Source organism: Lampetra fluviatilis, unplaced genomic scaffold, assembly GCF_964198595.1.
Source record: "Lampetra fluviatilis unplaced genomic scaffold, kcLamFluv1.1 SCAFFOLD_797, whole genome shotgun sequence".
Lineage (NCBI taxonomy): Eukaryota > Metazoa > Chordata > Hyperoartia > Petromyzontiformes > Petromyzontidae > Lampetra > Lampetra fluviatilis.
This window is the reverse complement of record NW_027621257.1, coordinates 25,970-47,025: the sequence shown is the minus strand read 5'-3', so window position 1 is coordinate 47,025 and position 21,056 is coordinate 25,970. Positions and strand designations below refer to the sequence as shown.

General features: G+C 52.7%; 1 protein-coding gene across 1 annotated transcript; it reads right to left on the bottom strand.

The window, feature by feature from the left end:
• Positions 1–727: 727 nt before the first annotated feature.
• LOC144954979 (structural maintenance of chromosomes protein 3-like) lies at positions 728–17,027 on the bottom strand (the record flags this gene model as incomplete). The annotated part of the gene is made up of 9 exons (XM_078885338.1): positions 16,823–17,027; positions 13,996–14,071; positions 12,929–12,967; positions 10,430–10,497; positions 9,254–9,325; positions 7,468–7,547; positions 5,281–5,359; positions 1,995–2,112; positions 728–903 (listed from the first exon to the last, which is right to left on the bottom strand). Coding segments are annotated over exons 1-9 (723 nt in total), but the record flags the coding sequence as incomplete, so codon positions are not given.
• Positions 17,028–21,056: the final 4,029 nt, after the last annotated feature.

The window sequence follows — 21,056 nt, the reverse complement described above, 5'->3', positions numbered from 1 at the left end:
GAGCTCCTGCGTGTAGATGGTGTACTCACCACCTCACTCACCCCCCTCACTCACCACCTCACTCCCCTCACTCACCCCCCTCACCATCTCACCCCCCTCACCATCTCACCCCCCTCACCATCTCACCCCCCTCACTCACCCCCCTCACTCACCCTCACCCCCCTCACCCCCTACCCCCTCACTCACTCACCCCCCTCACCCCCTCACCACCCCGTCACCTCATCGAGCTTGGCGCGTGTGTCGTTGAGCTCCTGCGTGTAGATGGTGTACTCACCACCTCACCCCGCCCCTCACCCCCCCCCTCACCACCTCACCCCCTCACCCCCCTCACCACCACCCCCTCACCTCATCGAGCTTGGCGCGTGTGTCGTTGAGCTCCTGCGTGTAGATGGTGTACTCACCACCTCACCCCGCCCCTCACCCCCCCCCTCACCACCTCACCCCCTCACCCCCCTCACCACCACCCCGTCACCTCATCGAGCTTGGCGCGTGTGTCGTTGAGCTCCTGCGTGTAGATGGTGTACTCACCACCTCACCCCGCCCCTCACCCCCCCCCTCACCACCTCACCCCCTCACCCCCCTCACCACCACCCCCCTCACCTCATCGAGCTTGGCGCGTGTGTCGTTGAGCTCCTGCGTGTAGATGGTGTACTCACCACCTCACCCCGCCCCTCACCCCCCCCCTCACCACCTCACCCCCTCACCCCCCTCACCACCACCCCGTCACCTCATCGAGCTTGGCGCGTGTGTCGTTGAGCTCCTGCGTGTAGATGGTGTACTCGAGGGCGCGCCGCATGCGGTCCCACTTCTGGTACTGCGCCAGCTCCTCCTTCTCGTCCTCCAGCGTCTTGAGGCGCTCCTCAATGTACTTGAGCAGCTCGTTGATTTTCTCACGTTTCCCCTCTGCGTCGTCAGCAACATCAACATCGACATCATCATCATCAACATCATCATCAACATCGTCATCAACTTCGTCATCAACTTCGTCATCAACTTCGTCATCGTCATCATCATTGTCAACATCATCGTCATCATCATCAACATCATCGTCATCGTCATCATCAACATCGACATCAACATCATCATCATCATCAACTTCGTCATCAACTTCATCATCGTTGTCAACATCATCGTCATCATCATCAACATCATCGTCATCATCAACATCAACATCGTCATCATCATCATCATCATCGTCAACATCAACATCGTCATCATCGTCAACATCAACATCGTCATCATCGACATCGTCATCATCATCAACATCGTCATCATCATTGACATCGTCATCATCAACATCGACATTATCATCATCAACATCGTCATCAATATCGTCCCAGCGTCTCCCAGCGTCTCCCAGCGTCTCCCAGCGTCTCCCAGCGTCTCCCAGCGTCTCCCAGCGTCTCCCAGCGTCTCCCAGCGTCTCCCAGCGTCTCCCCGCGTCTCCCCGCGTCTCCCCGCGTCTCCCCGCGTCTCCCCGCGTCTCCCCGCGTCTCCCCGCGTCTCCCAGCGTCTCCCAGCGTCTCCCAGCGTCTCCCCGCGTCTCCCCGCGTCTCCCCGCGTCTCCCCGCGTCTCCCAGCGTCTCCCCGCGTCTCCCAGCGTCTCCCCGCGTCTCCCCGCGTCTCCCCGCGTCTCCCCGCGTCTCCCAGCGTCTCCCAGCGTCTCCCCGCGTCTCCCAGCGTCTCCCAGCGTCTCCCCGCGTCTCCCCGCGTCTCCCAGCGTCTCCCAGCGTCTCCCAGCGTCTCCCCGCGTCTCCCCGCGTCTCCCCGCGTCTCCCAGCGTCTCCCCGCGTCTCCCCGCGTCTCCCAGCGTCTCCCCGCGTCTCCCAGCGTCTCCCAGCGTCTCCCAGCGTCTCCCCGCGTCTCCCCGCGTCTCCCAGCGTCTCCCAGCGTCTCCCCGCGTCTCCCCGCGTCTCCCCGCGTCTCCCAGCGTCTCCCAGCGTCTCCCTGCGTCTCCCCGCGTCTCCCCGCGTCTCCCCGCGTGCGTCCCCCACCGGTCTCCTTGAGCAGGGTGATGCTCTCCTCTTTCCTCTCGTCGTAAACCCTCGTGCCAGCCACTTCCCGCAGCAACTTGAGACGCTGCGAGTCGGGGGCCGTGGCCATTTGGTTGATCTGAGACACAAACGGAGAGAGAGACACGGTCACCACAGTGGCTAGGAGATGTCGACTACCTCGCCTGGTACGCAGGAGGTCGTGGGTTCCATCCTGAGCCTGACACCACAGTGGCTAGGAGATGTCGACTACCTCGCCTGGTACGCAGGAGGTCGTGGGTTCGAGGCACAAAAAAGTTTTAGTTTTAAGATGGATGGGGGGAGAAAGAAAAATGAGGACAGAGAGAGACAGAGAGAGAGATGGGGAGAGAGCAAAGCAAAGCTCCCCCGTGTAGCCTGTAATAGCCTGTAGGGGCAAGTGCTGTGTTAGTAGCAGCAGCAGCGTCTATGAAGGCTACCGGCACTGTGGCTACACACAGAGGGGGTGGTGTGGGTACCCAGTGCTAGCGATGTTCACTACACCACCACTACTGCTACACCACCACTACACCACCACTACACCACCACACCACCACCCCTACTCTCACCACCACACCTTCACCACCACCCTCACCACACCACCACACCCCCACACCACCACCACTACCACCCTCACCACACCACCACCACCCCCCCACCCTCACCACCCTCACAACACCACCCTCACCACACCACCACACCCCCACACCACCACCACTCCCACCCTCACAACACCACCCCCACCACCACCCCCACCCTCACACCACCCCCACCACCACCACCACCCCCACCCTCACACCACCCCCACCACCACCACCCCCACCCTCACACCACCCCCACCACCACCACCACCCCCACCCTCACACCACCCCCACCACCACCACCACCCCCACCCTCACACCACCCCCACCACCACCACCACCCCCACCTTCACCACCATCCTCACCACACCACACCACCACCCCAAACTCCCCACACCACACCACCACCCTCACCACACCACACCACCCGCACCACCCTCACAACACCACCCCCACCACACCACCACCACCACCCTCCCCACACCACCATACCCCCACACCACCACCACTACCACCCTCACCACACCACCACCACCCCCCCACCCTCACCACCCTCACAACACCACCCTCACCACCACCACCACCACCCCCACACCACCATACCACCCTCACAACACCACCCCCACCACCCTCACCCCCACCACCCTCGCCACACCCCCACCACCCTCACCCCCACCACCCCACCACCCCCCCCCCCGTGTCACCTTGCCCTGCTTGACGATGTAGTACGTGTTCACTACACCCCCCCCCCACCTTGCCCTGCTTGACGATGTAGTACGGGTTCACTACACCCCCCCCATGTCACCTTGCCCTGCTTGACGATGTAGTACGGGTTCACTACACCCCCCCCCCCCCTGTCACCTTGCCCTGCTTGACGATGTAGTACGTGTTCACTACACCCCCCCCCCCCCCTGTCACCTTGCCCTGCTTGACGATGTAGTACGGGTTCACTACACCCCCCCCCCCCATGTCACCTTGCCCTGCTTGACGATGTAGTACGGGTTCACTACACCCCCCCCCCCCCCACCTTGCCCTGCTTGACGATGTAGTACGTGTTCACTACACCCCCCCCCCCCCCATGTCACCTTGCCCTGCTTGACGATGTAGTACGGGTTCACTACACCCCCCCCCCCGTCACCTTGCCCTGCTTGACGATGTAGTACGTGTTCACTACACCCCCCCCCCCCCATGTCACCTTGCCCTGCTTGACGATGTAGTACGTGTTCACTACACCCCCCCCCCCATGTCACCTTGCCCTGCTTGACGATGTAGTACGTGTTCACTACACCCCCCCCCCCCACCTTGCCCTGCTTGACGATGTAGTACGTGTTCACTACACCCCCCCCCCCATGTCACCTTGCCCTGCTTGACGATGTAGTACGTGTTCACTACACCCCCCCCCCATGTCACCTTGCCCTGCTTGACGATGTAGTACGGGTTCACTACACCCCCCCCCCACCCCCCATGTCACCTTGCCCTGCTTGACGATGTAGTACGGGTTCACTACACCCCCCCCCCACCTTGCCCTGCTTGACGATGTAGTACGGGTTCACTACACCCCCCCCCCCCCACCTTGCCCTGCTTGACGATGTAGTACGGGTTCACTACACCCCCCGCCCCACCTTGCCCTGCTTGACGATGTAGTACGTGTTCACTACACCCCCCCCCCCCCATGTCACCTTGCCCTGCTTGACGATGTAGTACGTGTTCACTACACCCCCCCCCCCATGTCACCTTACCCTGCTTGACGATGTAGTACGGGTTCACTACACCCCCCCCCCCCCTGTCACCTTGCCCTGCTTGACGATGTAGTACGGGTTCACTACACCCCCCCCCCCCATGTCACCTTGCCCTGCTTGACGATGTAGTACGGGTTCACTACACCCCCCCCCCCCCCTGTCACCTTGCCCTGCTTGACGATGTAGTACGGGTTCACTACACCCCCCCCCCCCCACCTTGCCCTGCTTGACGATGTAGTACGTGTTCACTACACCCCCCCCCCCCATGTCACCTTGCCCTGCTTGACGATGTAGTACGGGTTCACTACACCCCCCCCCCCATGTCACCTTGCCCTGCTTGACGATGTAGTACGGGTTCACTACACCCGCCCCCCCATGTCACCTTGCCCTGCTTGACGATGTAGTACGGGTTCACTACACCCCCCCCCCATGTCACCTTGCCCTGCTTGACGATGTAGTACGGGTTCACTACACCCTCCCCCCCCATGTCACCTTGCCCTGCTTGACGATGTAGTACGTGTTCACTACACCCTCCCCCCCCATGTCACCTTGCCCTGCTTGACGATGTAGTATGGGTTCACTACACCCCCCCCCCCCCCATGTCACCTTGTCCTGCTTGACGATGTAGTACGGGTTCACTACACCCCCCCCCCCCCCATGTCACCTTGCCCTGCTTGACGATGTAGCACGTGTTCACTACACCCTCCCCCCCCCCATGTCACCTTGCCCTGCTTGACGATGTAGTATGGGTTCACTACACCCCCCCCCCCCACATGTCACCTTGTCCTGCTTGACGATGTAGTACGGGTTCACTACACCCCCCCCCCCCCATGTCACCTTGTCCTGCTTGACGATGTAGCACGTGTTCACTACACCCTCCCCCCCCCCCCATGTCACCTTGCCCTGCTTGACGATGTAGTACGTGTTCACTACACCCCCCCCCCCCGTCACCTTGCCCTGCTTGACGATGTAGTACGGGTTGCTGCGGGAGAAGCCGGCGCTCTCCAGCAGGTTCATGACGTCGTTCTTCCTGCAGCCACACAGACAAAGGGCACCCGTGTAGCCTCCACACAGGCGGGCGGGGCAAGTGCTGTGTGTGCAGCTGTGTGTGTAGCTGTGTGTAGTGTTGGCTGTGTGTAGCTGTGTGTGTGTAGCTGTGTGTGTAGCTGTGTGTGTAGCTGTGTGTAGCTGTGTGTAGTGTTGGCTGTGTGTAGCTGTGTGTGTAGCTGTGTGTAGCTGTGTGTGTAGCTGTGTGTGTGTGTAGCTGTGTGTAGCTGTGTGTAGCTGTGTGTGTAGCTGTGTGTGTGTGTAGCTGTGTGTAGCTGTGTGTAGTGTTGGCTGTGTGTAGCTGTGTGTGTGTAGCTGTGTGTGTGTGTAGCTGTGTGTGTGTAGCTGTGTGTGTGTAGCTGTGTGTGTGTAGCTGTGTGTAGCTGTGTGTGGCTGTGTGTAGCTGTGTGTAGCTGTGTGTGTGTAGCTGTGTGTGTAACTGTGTGTAGCTGTGTGTAGCTGTGTGTGTAGCTGTGTGTGTAGCTGTGTGTGTGTAGCTGGTGTGTGTGTAGCTGTGTGTAGCTGTGTGTGTAGCTGTGTGTGCAGCTGTGTGTGTAGCTGTGTGTGTAGCTGTGTGTGCAGCTCTGTGTGTAGCTGTGTGTGTAGCTGTGTGTGTAGCTGTGTGTGTAGCTGGTGTGTGTAGCTGTGTGTAGCTGTGTGTAGCTGTGTGTGTAGCTGTGTGTGTAGCTGTGTGTGCAGCTGTGTGTGTAGCTGTGTGTGCAGCTGTGTGTGTAGCTGTGTGTGTAGCTGTGTGTGCAGCTGTGTGTGTAGCTGTGTGTGTAGCTGTGTGTGTAGCTGTGTGTGTGTAGCTGGTGTGTGTGTAGCTGTGTGTAGCTGTGTGTAGCTGTGTGTGTAGCTGTGTGTGTGTAGCTGTGTGTGTGTGTGTGTAGCTGTGTGTGTGTAGTTGTGTGTGTGTAGCTGTGTGCAGGCTGTGTGTGTGTAGCTGTGTGTGTAGCTGTGTGTGTAGCTGTGTGTGTGTAGCTGTGTGTGTAGCTGTGTGTGTGTAGCTGTCTGCAGGCTGTGTGTAGCTGTGTGTGTGTAGCTGGTGTGTGTGTAGCTGTGTGTGTAGCTGTGTGTGCAGCTGTGTGTGTGTAGCTGTGTGTAGCTGTGTGTGTGTAGCTGTGTGTGTGTAGCTGTGTGTGTAGCTGTGTGTGTGTGTGGCTGTGTGTGTAGCTGTGTGTAGCTGTGTGTGTAGCTGTGTGTGTGTAGCTGTGTGTGTGTAGCTGTGCGTGTAGCTGTGTGTGTAGCTGTGTGTAGCTGTGTGTGTAGCTGTGTGTGTGTAGCCGTGTGTAGCTGTGTGTGTAGCTGTGTGTGTAGCTGTGTGTGTAGCTGTGTGTCAGAGGTGGGACAAAGTCATTGTTATGCAAGTCCAAGTCGAGTCGCAAGTCATCAAATTCATGACTCGAGTCTGACTCGAGTCCAAGTCACATGACTCGAGTCCACACCTCTGCTGTGTGTAGCTGTGTGTGTAGCTGTGTGTGTGTAGCTGTGTGTGTGTAGCTGTGTGTGTAGCTGTGTGTGTGTAGCTGTGTGTGTAGCTGTGTGTGTGTAGCTGTGTGTGTAGCTGTGTGTGTGTGTAGCTGTGTGTGTGTAGCTGTGTGTGTAGCTGTGTGTGTAGCTGTGTGTGTAGCTGTGTGTAGCTGTGTGTGTGTAGCTGTGTGTAGCTGTGTGTGTAGCTGTGTGTGTGTAGCTGTGTGTGTGTGTAGCTGGTGTGTGTGTAGCTGTGTGTGTAGCTGTGTGTGTAGCTGTGTGTGTAGCTGTGTGTGTGTAGCTGGTGTGTGTGTAGCTGTGTGTGTAGCTGTGTGTGTAGCTGTGTGTGTAGCTGTGTGTGTAGCTGTGTGTGTGTGTAGCTGTGTGTGTGTGTAGCTGTGTGTGTAGCTGTGTGTGTGTAGCTGTGTGTAGCTGTGTGTGTAGCTGTGTGTGTGTAGCTGTGTGTGTGTAGCTGTGTGTAGCTGTGTGTGTGTAGCTGTGTGTGTAGCTGTGTGTGTGTAGCTGTGTGTGTAGCTGTGTGTGTAGCTGTGTGTGTGTAGCTGTGTGTGTAGCTGTGTGTGTAGCTGTGTGTGTAGCTGTGTGCAGGCTGTGTCTACTGACGTGACGATCTTCTTGTCCAAGAAGTACTGGTCCTTCTTCGCTCCGATGACTCGTCTCAGAGTCACCTCCTCCTTGTCAATCTAAACACAAACACAAAGGTCCCCCACATGACTGCCGTGCCAGGCTAGGTGCACGAGGAGGAGGTCACGTGACAGACCCTGCAGGTGCCGTGGGTTGACTGCCGTGCCAGGCTAGGTGCACGAGGAGGAGGTCACGTGACAGACCCTGCAGGTGCCGTGGGTTGACTGCCGTGCCAGGCTAGGTGCATGAAGAGGTCACGTGACAGACCCAGCAGTTGCCGTGGGTTGTACTGATGTGCCAGGCTAGGTGCAGGAGGAGGAGGTCACATGACAGACCCAGCAGGTGCCATGGGTTGACTGCTGTGCCAGGCTAGGTGCACGAGGAGGAGGTCACGTGACAGACCCTGCAGGTGCCGTGGGTTGACTGCCGTGCCAGGCTAGGTGCAGGAGGTCATGTGACAGACCCTGCAGGTGCCGTGGGTTGACTGCCGTGCCAGGCTAGGTGCATGAAGAGGTCACGTGACAGACCCTGCAGGTGCCACGGGTTGACTGCTGTGCCAGGCTAGGTGCATGAGGATGAGGTCACGTGACAGACCCTGCAGGTGCCACGGGTTGACTGCTGTGCCAGGCTAGGTGCATGAGGATGAGGTCACGTGACAGACCCTGCAGGTGCCACGGGTTGACTGCTGTGCCAGGCTAGGTGCATGAGGAGGAGGTCACGGGACAGACCCAGCAGGTGCCGTGGGTTGACTGCTGCTGTGCCAGGCTAGGTGCATGAGGAGGTCATGTGACAGACCCTGCAGGTGCCATGGGTTGACTGCCGTGCCAGGCTAGGTGCATGAAGAGGTCACGTGACAGACCCTGCAGGTGCCATGGGTTGACTGCCGTGCCAGGCTAGGTGCATGAAGAGGTCACGTGACAGACCCTGCAGGTGCCATGGGTTGACTGCCGTGCCAGGCTAGGTGCATGAAGAGGTCATGTGACAGACCCTGCAGGTGCCATGGGTTGACTGCCGTGCCAGGCTAGGTGCATGAAGAGGTCATGTGACAGACCCTGCAGGTGCCATGGGTTGACTGCCGTGCCAGGCTAGGTGCACGAGGAGGAGGTCACGGGACAGACCCAGCAGGTGCCATGGGTTGACTGCCGTGCCAAGCTAGGTGCATGAGGAGGTCACGTGACATACCCAGCAGGTGCCATAGGTTGACTGCCGTGCCAGGCTAGGTGCAGGAGGTCATGGGACAGACCCTGCAGGTGCCATGTGTGTGTGTGTGAGTGTGTGTGTGTGTGTCTGTCTATGTGTGTGTGTCTGTCTATGTGTGTGTGTCTGCGTGTGTGTGTCTGTCTATGTGTGTGTGTCTGTGTGTGTGTGTCTGTGTGTGTGTGTCTGTCTATGTGTGTATGTGTGTCTATGTGTGTGTGTCTATGTGTGTGTGTCTGTGTGTGTCTATGTGTGTGTGTCTGCGTGTGTGTGTCTGTGTCTGTGTGTCTATGTGTGTGTGTCTGTGTGTGTCTGTGTGTGTGTGTCTGTGTGTGTGTGTGTCTATGTGTGTGTGTCTGTGTGTCTATGTGTGTGTGTCTGCGTGTGTCTGTGTGTGTGTGTCTATGTGTGTGTGTGTGTCTATGTGTGTGTGTGTGTCTATGTGTGTGTGTCTGCGTGTGTCTGTGTGTGTGTGTCTATGTGTGTGTGTGTGTCTGTGTCTGTGTGTCTATGTGTGTGTGTCTGTGTCTGTGTGTGTGTGTCTGCGTGTGTGTGGAGTGCGTCTTACCGGCAGGCGATTGTCCGAGTTGTCGAAGACAACTTCCACAAAGGCCGAGATGACACGTGGGCCTGTACCCTCCTGTCTCACACACAGACAGAGATCCCCCGCGAAGCCTTCACAGACTGTAGGGGCAAGTGCTGTCAGCACCACGCCCGGCCGCCTTTGTCTCCCCAGTGCTAGCGATGTTCACTACACACCGCACCAGGTACCCATTCAAGGCTGAGTCGACCTAGGGGAGGCCCGGGACCGGTTCAGATAATCGTCACTGGGGTTGGTGTTGGCCGTGAGCGGGAATCGAACTCGGGTGGTCAGGTTTGTAGCGCAGCGTAGCGCTAACCACTACACCCACCACTCCCCACTCACTCACACACACACACACAGACACACACAGACACACACACACACAAAGACACACACACAGACACACACACACACAAAGACACACGCACACACAAAGACACACACACAAAGAGAAACACAGACATACAGAGACAGACACACACACAGAAACACAGACAGACACAGACAGACACACACACACAAACACACACACAGAAACACAGACAGACACACACACAGAAACACAGACAGACACACACACTCACACAGACACACTCACACAGACACACTCACACAGACACAGAGACACACAGAAACACACACAGACACAGAAACACACACAGAGACAAAGTTCCCCCGTGTAGCCTCTAATAGACAGTTGGGCCAAGTTCTGTCAGTAGCGAGCAGCAGTCAGGTGACGTGTCAGGCGATGTGTCATGTGACGTGTCATGTGACGTGTCAGGCGATGTGTCAGGTGACGAGTCATGTGACGTGTCATTTGACGAGTCATGTGACGAGTCAGGTGACGTGTCAGGTGACGTGTCAGGTGACGTGTCATGTGACGAGTCATGTGACGAGTCAGGTGACGTGTCAGGTGACGTGTCTGGCGATGTGTTATGTGACGAGTCATGTGACGAGTCATGTGACGAGCCATGTGACGTGTCATGTGACGTGTCAGGTGACGTGTCAGGTGACGTGTCATGTGACGTGTCATGTGACGTGTCAGGTGACGTCTCATGTGACGAGCCATGTGACGTGTCATGTGACGTCTCATGTGACGAGCCATGTGACGTGCCATGTGACATGTCATGTGACGTGTCATGTGACGTGTCAGCTACTCACATGTAGCAGCGCCTGTCTCTGTTCGGGTCGTAAGTGGCTGAACTCATCGCTCAGCACAAACTGGATCGCTGCAACATCAACAACATCAACAACATCAACAACATCACTACCATCAACAACATCAACAACATCAACAACATCAACAACATCAACAACATCACTACCATCAACAACATCAACAACATCAACAACATCAACAACATCAACAACATCACTACCATCAACAACATCAACAACATCAACAACATCAACAACATCAACACCAACATTAACATCACCAACATCACCAACATCAACAACATCAACAACATCAACAACATCAACACCATCACTACCATCAACAACATCAGCAACATCAACATCAACAACATCAACAACATGAACAACATCACCAACATCAACATCACTACCATCAACATCATCAACAACATCAACATCAACAACATCAACAACATCAACAACATCAACAACATCACTACCATCAACAACATCAACAACATGAACAACATCACTACCATCAACAACATCAACAACATCAACAACATCAACAACATCACTACCATCAACAACATCAACAACATGAACAACATCACTACCATCAACAACATCAACAACATCAACAACATCAACAACATCACTACCATCAACAACATCAACAACATCAACAACATCAACAACATCAACAACATCAACAACATCAACAACATCAACAACATCAACACCAACATTAACATCACCAACATCACCAACATCAACAACATCAACAACATCAACAACATCAACACCATCACTACCATCAACAACATCAGCAACATCAACATCAACAACATCAACAACATGAACAACATCACCAACATCAACATCACTACCATCAACAACATCATCAACAACATCAACATCAACAACATCAACAACATCAACAACATCAACAACATCACTACCATCAACAACATCAACAACATGAACAACATCACTACCATCAACAACATCAACAACATCAACAACATCAACATCACTACCATCAACAACATCAACAACATGAACAACATCACTACCATCAACAACATCAACAACATCAACAACATCAACAACATCAACAACATCACTACCATCAACAACATCAGCAACATCAACATCAACAACATCAACAACATGAACAACATCACCAACATCAACATCACTACCATCAACAACATCATCAACAACATCAACATCAACAACATCAACAACATCAACAACATGAACAACATCACTACCATCAACAACATCAACAACATCAACAACATCAACAACATCAACAACATCACTACCATCAACAACATCAACAACATCACTACCATCAACAACATCAACAACATCACTACCATCAACAACATCAACAACATCAACAACATCAACAACATCACTACCATCAACAACATCAACATCACTACCATCAACAACATCAACAACATCACTACCATCAACAACATCAACAACATGAACAACATCACTACCATCAACAACATCAACATCAACAACATCACTACCATCAACAACATCAACAACATCAACAACATCACTACCATCAACAACATCAACAACATGAACAACATCACTACCATCAACAACATCAACAACATCACTACCATCAACAACATCAACAACATGAACAACATCACTACCATCAACAACATCAACAACATCAACAACATCACTACCATCAACAACATCAACAACATCAACAACATCACTACCATCAACAACATCAACAACATCACCAACATCATCAACATCAACAACATCACCAACATCACCAACAACATCAACATCAACAACATCAACATCATCAACAACACCATCAACATCACCACCATCAACATCACCACCATCAACATCACCACCATCAACATCACCAACATCAACATCACCAACATCAACATCACCAACATCAACAACAAGATCACCATCAACATCAACAACATCACCATCATCAACAACATCACCACCATCACTACCATCAACAACATCACCAACATCACCACCAACATCAACATCATCACCAACATCAACAACATCAACATCATCAACATCAACAACATCACCACCATCAACATCAACAACATCACCAACATCACCAACATCAACATCATCACCAACATCAACAACATCAACATCATCAACATCATCAACAACATCAACAACATCACCACCATCAACATCACCACCATCAACATCAACAACATCACCACCATCAACAACATCACCACCATCAACATCACCACCAAAATCAAACATTACAAACATCACCACCATCACTACCAACATCACCAACATCATCACCATGAACATCATCACCACTAACACCACCACCAACACCATCATGATCATCCCAAACATCACCACCAAAATCCAACATTAACAACATCACCACCACCATCACCACCATCACCACCATCACTACCAACATCACCATCATCGCCATCGCCCGCCATCGCCCACCCCGACTGGCCTCCTCACCATAGAAGAAGTTGCTTTTCCCAGAGCCATTCCGCCCGACTGGAAAAAAGGAAAATAAAGTGATCAACATCAACACACACATCACCATCACCACCACCATCACCACCACCATCACCATCACCACCACCACCGTCACCATCACCACACACATCACCATCACTACCACCACCACCGCCACCATCACCACCACCACCATCACCACCACCACCACCGTCACCACCACCATCACCACCACCACCGTCACCATCACCATCACCACCACCACCATCACCGCTAACATCACCATCACCACCACCTTCACCACCACCACCACCACCACCACCACCACCGTCACCATCACCACCACCACCACCACCACCACCACCGTCACCATCACCACACACATCACCACCACCACCACCACCACCACCGTCACCACCATCACCACCACCACCATCACCACCACCGCCACCACCACCACCACCACCATCACCACCACCACCACCACCACCACCATCACCACCACCACCATCACCACCATCACCACACACATCACCTTCACCACCACCATCACCATCACCACCACCGTCACCATCATCACCATCACCACCACCTCCACCACCACCACCACCATCACCACCACCACCATCACCATCATCACCATCACCACCACCACCTCCACCACCACCATCACCACCACCTCCACCACCTCCACCACCACCACCATCACCACCATCACCACCACCACCATCACCACCACCTCCACCACCTCCACCACCGCCACCATCACCATCACCATCATCACCACCACCACCACCATCACCATCATCACCATCACCACCACCACCACCATCACCACCATCACCACCACCTCCACCACCTCCACCACCACCACCATCACCACCATCACCACCACCGCCACCATCACCATCATCACCACCACCGCCACCACCACCATCATCACCATCACCACCACCACCACCATCACCACCATCACCACCACCTCCACCACCTCCACCACCACCACCATCACCACCATCACCACCACCGCCACCATCACCATCATCACCACCACCACCACCACTCACCGATCACGTTGTGCTTGGAGCTGAAGGGGTCCACGATGGTCTGGTCCCTGTAGCTGCGGAAGCCCTGAATGATGACCTGGGAGCCAGAGAGTGTGTCACGTGGTGTGTGTCACGTGGTGTGTCTGTGTGTGTGTCACGTGGTGTGTGTCTGTGTGTGTCACGTGGTGTGTCTATGTGTGTCACGTGGTGTGTCTCTGTGTGTGTGTGTCACGTGGTGTGTCTGTGTGTGTGTGTCACGTGGTGTGTCTCTGTGTGTGTGTGTCACGTGGTGTGTCTGTGTGTGTGTCACGTGGTGTGTGTCTGTGTGTGTCACGTGGTGTGTGTCTGTGTGTGTCACGTGGTGTGTCTGTGTGTGTGTCACGTGGTGTGTGTCTGTGTGTGTCACGTGGTGTGTCTGTGTGTGTCACGTGGTGTGTCTGTGTGTGTGTGTCACGTGGTGTGTGTCTGTGTGTGTGTCACGTGGTGTGTGTCTGTGTGTGTCACGTGGTGTGTCTGTGTGTGTCACGTGGTGTGTCACTGTGTGTGCGTCACGTGGTGTGTGTCTGTGTGTGTCACGTGGTGTGTGTCTGTGTGTGTGTCACGTGGTGTGTGTCTGTGTGTGTGTCACGTGGTGTGTCTCTGTGTGTGTGTGTCACGTGGTGTGTCTGTGTGTGTGTGTCACGTGGTGTGTGTCTGTGTGTGTCACGTGGTGTGTCTGTGTGTGTGTGTCACGTGGTGTGTGTCTGTGTGTGTCACGTGGTGTGTGTCTGTGTGTGTGTCACGTGGTGTGTGTCTGTGTGTGTGTCACGTGGTGTGTCTCTGTGTGTGTGTGTCACGTGGTGTGTCTGTGTGTGTGTGTCACGTGGTGTGTGTCTGTGTGTGTCACGTGGTGTGTCTGTGTGTGTGTGTCACGTGGTGTGTGTCTGTGTGTGTCACGTGGTGTGTGTCTGTGTGTGTGTCACGTGGTGTGTCTCTGTGTGTGTGTCACGTGGTGTGTGTCTGTGTGTGTCACGTGGTGTGTGTCTGTGTGTGTGTCACGTGGTGTGTGTCTGTGTGTGTGTCACGTGGTGTGTCTCTGTGTGTGTGTGTCACGTGGTGTGTCTGTGTGTGTGTGTCACGTGGTGTGTGTCTGTGTGTGTCACGTGGTGTGTCTGTGTGTGTGTCACGTGGTGTGTCTGTGTGTGTGTCACGTGGTGTGTGTCTGTGTGTGTGTCACGTGGTGTGTGTCTGTGTGTGTGTGTCACGTGGTGTGTGTCTGTGTGTGTGTCACGTGGTGTGTCTGTGTGTGTGTCACGTGGTGTGTCTGTGTGTGTGTCACGTGGTGTGTCTGTGTGTGTGTCACGTGGTGTGTCTGTGTGTGTGTCACGTGGTGTGTCTGTGTGTGTGTCACGTGGTGTGTCTGTGTGTGTGTCACGTGGTGTGTGTCTGTGTGTGTGTCACGTGGTGTGTCTGTGTGTGTGTGTCACGTGGTGTGTCTGTGTGTGTCACGTGGTGTGTCTGTGTGTGTCACGTGGTGTGTCTGTGTGTGTGTCACGTGGTGTGTCTGTGTGTGTGTGTCACGTGGTGTGTGTCTGTGTGTGTGTCACGTGGTGTGTCTGTGTGTGTGTGTCACGTGGTGTGTCTGTGTGTGTGTGTCACGTGGTGTGTCTGTGTGTGTCACGTGGTGTGTCTGTGTGTGTCACGTGGTGTGTCTGTGTGTGTGTCACGTGGTGTGTCTGTGTGTGTGTGTCACGTGGTGTGTCTGTGTGTGTCACGTGGTGTGTCTGTGTGTGTCACGTGGTGTGTCTGTGTGTGTGTCACGTGGTGTGTCTCACAGCTCATTTACAACTCTTATTGATTACATTGGCAGGTTGAGTTACCTAATCAATAACACAAATACAACACAATAGTTAGTTACTAACTCGTAAACATTAACACCAATTACACACTTAGACTACTAACATTAATCTTCTTGGTTCTTTCGGTCAAGTCACGTAGAATGGAAATAATAAAAATAAAACAACATTGACTCAGCATTTCCTGAGGTAAACCTGTCAATATCATCTTATCGATTACATTGACAAGTTGCGTTACCTCATCAATAACACAAATACAACACAATAGATAGTTTGTTACTTACTAATTAGTAAACATTAACACAACTTACACACTTAGACTACTAACATTGACTCAGCGTTGCCTGAGGTAAACCTGTCAATATCATCTTATCGATCACATTGACAGGTTGAGTTACCTAATCAATAACACAAATACAACACAATAGTTAGTTTGTTACTTACTAATTAGTAAACATTAACACAACTTACACACTTAGACTACTAACATTGACTCAGCGTTGCCTGAAGTAAACCTGTCAATATAATCTTATCGATTACATTGACAAGTTGAGTTACCTAATCAATAACACAAATACAACACAATAGTTAGTTTGTTACTTACTAATTAGTAAACATTAACACAACTTACACACTTAGACTACTAACATTGCCTCAGCGTTGCCTGAGCTAAACCTGTCAATATCATCTTATCGATTACATTGACAAGTTGAGTTACCTCATCAATAACACAAATACAACACAATAGTTAGTTTGTTACTTACTAATTAGTAAACATTAACACAACTTACACACTTAGACTACTAACATTGACTCAGCGTTGCCTGAGGTAAACCTGACAGCCGACTGGCTTACAACTCTTATGACATTGACAGGTTGGGTTACCTCATAAATAACACACATAAAGCACAACAGTTAGTTTGTTACTTACTAATTAGTAAACATTTACACAAATTAATGCACAAAGCGATACCGAGTAGCAGCATTGCTTTGTGAGGTAAATGAGCCGATACCTGTTTAATGTACATTGCGGCGGGCAATTGCTCCCTCCCTCCCTCCCTCTCTCGGTAGTTTAATGGGTAAGTTGTTGATGATGTTGTTGTTGATTTGTTGACGTTGTTTGCTGGTTTGTTTTTGTCTAATTATTGCACAAAGTTTCCGTCGCGCGCTTTGGCGCCAAAAGAGAACGCGACTCGCCCCCCGGGTGAAGGGGGGGAAATGGCGGCAACGGCGATGGGCGAAACCAACTGGGATACGATGGGGGGGGGGGGGGGTGTTGTTGGAATCGAAAACAGTTTAAAGTTTATCTCTCAAAGTAAATACGTTAAAATCACTAGATTATTCGTACGAGAGCTGTGTTATGTGACAGCTGAACAAGATAGCGTTGTGCAACGGGAGCGAAAAGATTTGCGTGTCGATTTTCCGAGTTGGTATCACCCATCGACACCCCCTCCGCTCGCGGAGCACTTGGTACGGTCTGAAAGGGAGCCGCGCTTATCCGGTCTGTGGTTTGTAAGCGCGCGTTGCTTATCCGGGCTACGGGATTCAATGTGCCTATCACGTGGTACGGCACCGACCAATCAGGAGAGAGCTATTTTTATGGGGGTGGGGGAATCGGAAGAGCCGTAAAGCTCTTTGGTGACAGAATCAGAGTTCGGTGCTTTTATTGATCCTGGAGACGTTCCCCGATGAGCTTACGAGGATCTTTGTTTTCAGAGGGCCATTAGGAGTGCGAAGTAATGCAAAGGTCAAATAAATAACTGAATTATTTTTTTAAATGAAACTAATCACAAATTAACTGCTACAATTCAACACACTTCGCCAATTGCTTATTAAATTAAACAAATTACGAATTAATTCTGAAATTAAATAAAGATATTTTTTAAACCCACGTGTTTCTGGGTGGGCGGCCATCTTGCTCAGGGGATGTGGTGTGGGTCGGCCATTTTGCTCGGGTGGAGAGGGAATGTTGTGGTGGGGAGCGGCCATCTTGCTCAGGGTGGTGGCCATCTTGCCCGGGGAGGGGGGGTCACTGCGGCCATCTTGCTCAGGTGGAGAATCGATCTTACTCTTAGGGGGGGTGCGGCCATCTTGCTGGGGGGGAGGGGGGAGTGCGGCCATCTTGATCAGGGTGGGTGGAGGTGGGCGACCATCTTGCTCAGGGGGAAGGGAGTGCGGCCATCTTGCTCGGGGGGGGGGGGGAGTGCGGCCATCTTGCTCAGGGTGGGTGGATGTGGGTGGCCATCTTGCTCAGGGGGGGGGAGTGCGACCTACTTGCTCGAGGGGGAGGGGCATGGGCGGCCATCTTGTTCAGGGGGGGGGGGGGGGAGTGCGGCCATCTTGCTTAGGGTGGGTGGATGTGGGCGGCCATCTTACTCAGGGTGGTGGGGAAGTGCGGCCATCTTGCTCGGGGAGGAAGGGCATGGGCGGCCATCGTGCTCGGGGGGGGGAAATGCAGCCATTTTGCTCAGGGGCGGGGTGCGGCCATCTTTCTCAGGGTGGGTGGGGGTATGCGTGGCGGCCATCTTGCTCAGGGGGGGGGGGGGGGGGTGCCGCCATCTTGCTCAGGGGGGTGGATGTGGGCGGCCATCTTGCTCGGGGGGGGGTTGCGGCCATCTTACTCGGGGAGGGGAGTGCAGCCATCTTGCTCAGGGGCGGGGTGCGGACATCTTTCTCACGGTGGGTGGGGGTATGCGTGGTGGCCATTATGCTCACGTGGGGGGGGGGGGGGGAGTGCGGCCATCTTCCTCAGGGTGGGTGGTGGTGGGCGGCCATATTGCTCAGGGGGGGGAGGGCATGAGCGGCCATCTTGCTCGAGGGTGGGGGGGGCGGGGTGCGGCCATCTTGCTCAGGGGGAAGGGAGTGCGGCCATCTTGCTCGAGGGGGGGGGAGTGCAGCCATCTTGCTCAGGGGCGGGGTGCGGCCATCTTGCTCGGGTGGGAAGGGAATGGGCGGCCATCTTGCTCGAGGGGGGGGGGGGGAGTGCAGCCATCTTGCTCAGGGGCGGGGTGCGGACATCTTTCTCAGGGTGGGTGGGGGTGGACGGCCATCTTGCTCAGGGGGGTGGGCAGGGCGGCCATCTTGCTCCGGGGGGGGGGGGGGAGTGCAGCCATTTTGCTCAGGGGCGTGGGCGGCCATCTTGCTCAGGGGGTGGGCGAGGCGGCTACCCTCAGCCAACATGGCCGCGCACCTAAAGAAGAGCCCCGACTCCTTCGTCTGAACCTCGTGGGGCGCCGTGGAGATCAGGAGATCCCCGGAAGCTCCCCGCGTGCGTCACAGCCCGCCACAACAAACAACAACAACAACTACAAACATCAACAACTACAAACATCAACAACAACAAACATCAACAACCACAAACATCAACAACAACAACAAACATCAACAACCACAAACATCAACAACAACAAACAACAACAACTACTACAAACAACAACAAAAAACAACTACAAACATCAACAAACAACAACAAACAACAACAACAACAAACAACAACAAACATCAACAACAACAAACAACAACAACAAAAACTACAAACATCAACAACTACAAACAACAACAACAACAAACATCAACAAACACAAACATCAACAACAAAAACTACAAACATCAACAAACATCAACAAACAATAACAAACACCAAACAACAACAAACATCAACAAACAACAACCAAACAACAACAAACATCAACAAACAACAACCAACAACAACAAACATCAACAAACATCAACAAACAACAACTACAACCAACAACAACCAAACAACAACAAACATCAACAAACAACAACAAACAACAACAACAACAAACAACAACAAACATCAACAACAACAACAACAACCGTTGGGTTCAAGTATCTTTATGTAGACAGCTGCAGCTGCAGCAGCAGAATGTGAAATCCGAAGTGCCCTCAAGCTCTTTGCGTGTCACAGATTGTCCAGCGGAGGGTGCTGGGGGGCCACGGCGGTTTAGAACGTCAACAACCACAACCACAACAACAACCACAACAACATCATCATCACCACCATCACCATCATCATCATCACCACCACCATCATCACCATCATCATCACCATCATCATCATCACCACCATGACCATCATCACTATCACTATCATCACTATCATCATCACCATCATCATCACCATCATCATCACCATCACCATCATCATCACTACCACCATCATCATCATCATCACTACCATCATCATCACCATCATCACCATCATCATCATCACCACCATGACCATCATCACTATCACTATCATCACTATCATCACCATCATCATCACCATCATCACCACCATCACCACCACCATCATCATCACCATCATCATCACCAACTTCATCATCATCACTACCATCATCATCATCACTACCACCATCATCATCATCACTACCATTATCATCACCATCATCATCATCACTACCATCATCATCATCACTACCATTATCATCACCATCATCATCACTACCATCATCATCACTACCATCATCATCACTACCATTATCACCATCATCATCATCACTACCATCATCGCCATCATCACCACCATCATCACCATCACTACCATCATCATCATCACTACCACCATCATCACCATCACTACCATCATCACCATCATCACTACCATCATCATCATCACCACCATCATCATCATCACTACCACCATCATCATCATCACTACCATCATCATCATCACTACCATTATCATCACCATCATCACCATCATCACCATCATCATCATCACTACCATTATCATCACCATCATCATCATCACTACCATCATCATCATCACTACCATTATCATCACCATCATCATCACTACCATCATCGCCATCATCACCACCATCATCACCATCACCATCATCACCATCATCATCACCATCACCATCATCATCATCACTACCACCATCATCATCATCACTACCATTATCATCATCATCATCACTACCATCATCGCCATCATCACCACCATCACCACCATCACAATCATCACCATCATCATCACCATCATCATCACCATCATCACTACCATCATCATCATCATCACCACCATCATCATCATCACCATCACCACCACCATCACCACCATCACCACTCATCATCATCATCACTACCATCATCACCATCATCACCACCATCATCACCATCATCACCACCATCACCACCATCACAATCATCATCATCATCATCATCACCATCATCACCATCATCACTACCATCATCACCATCATCACCACCATC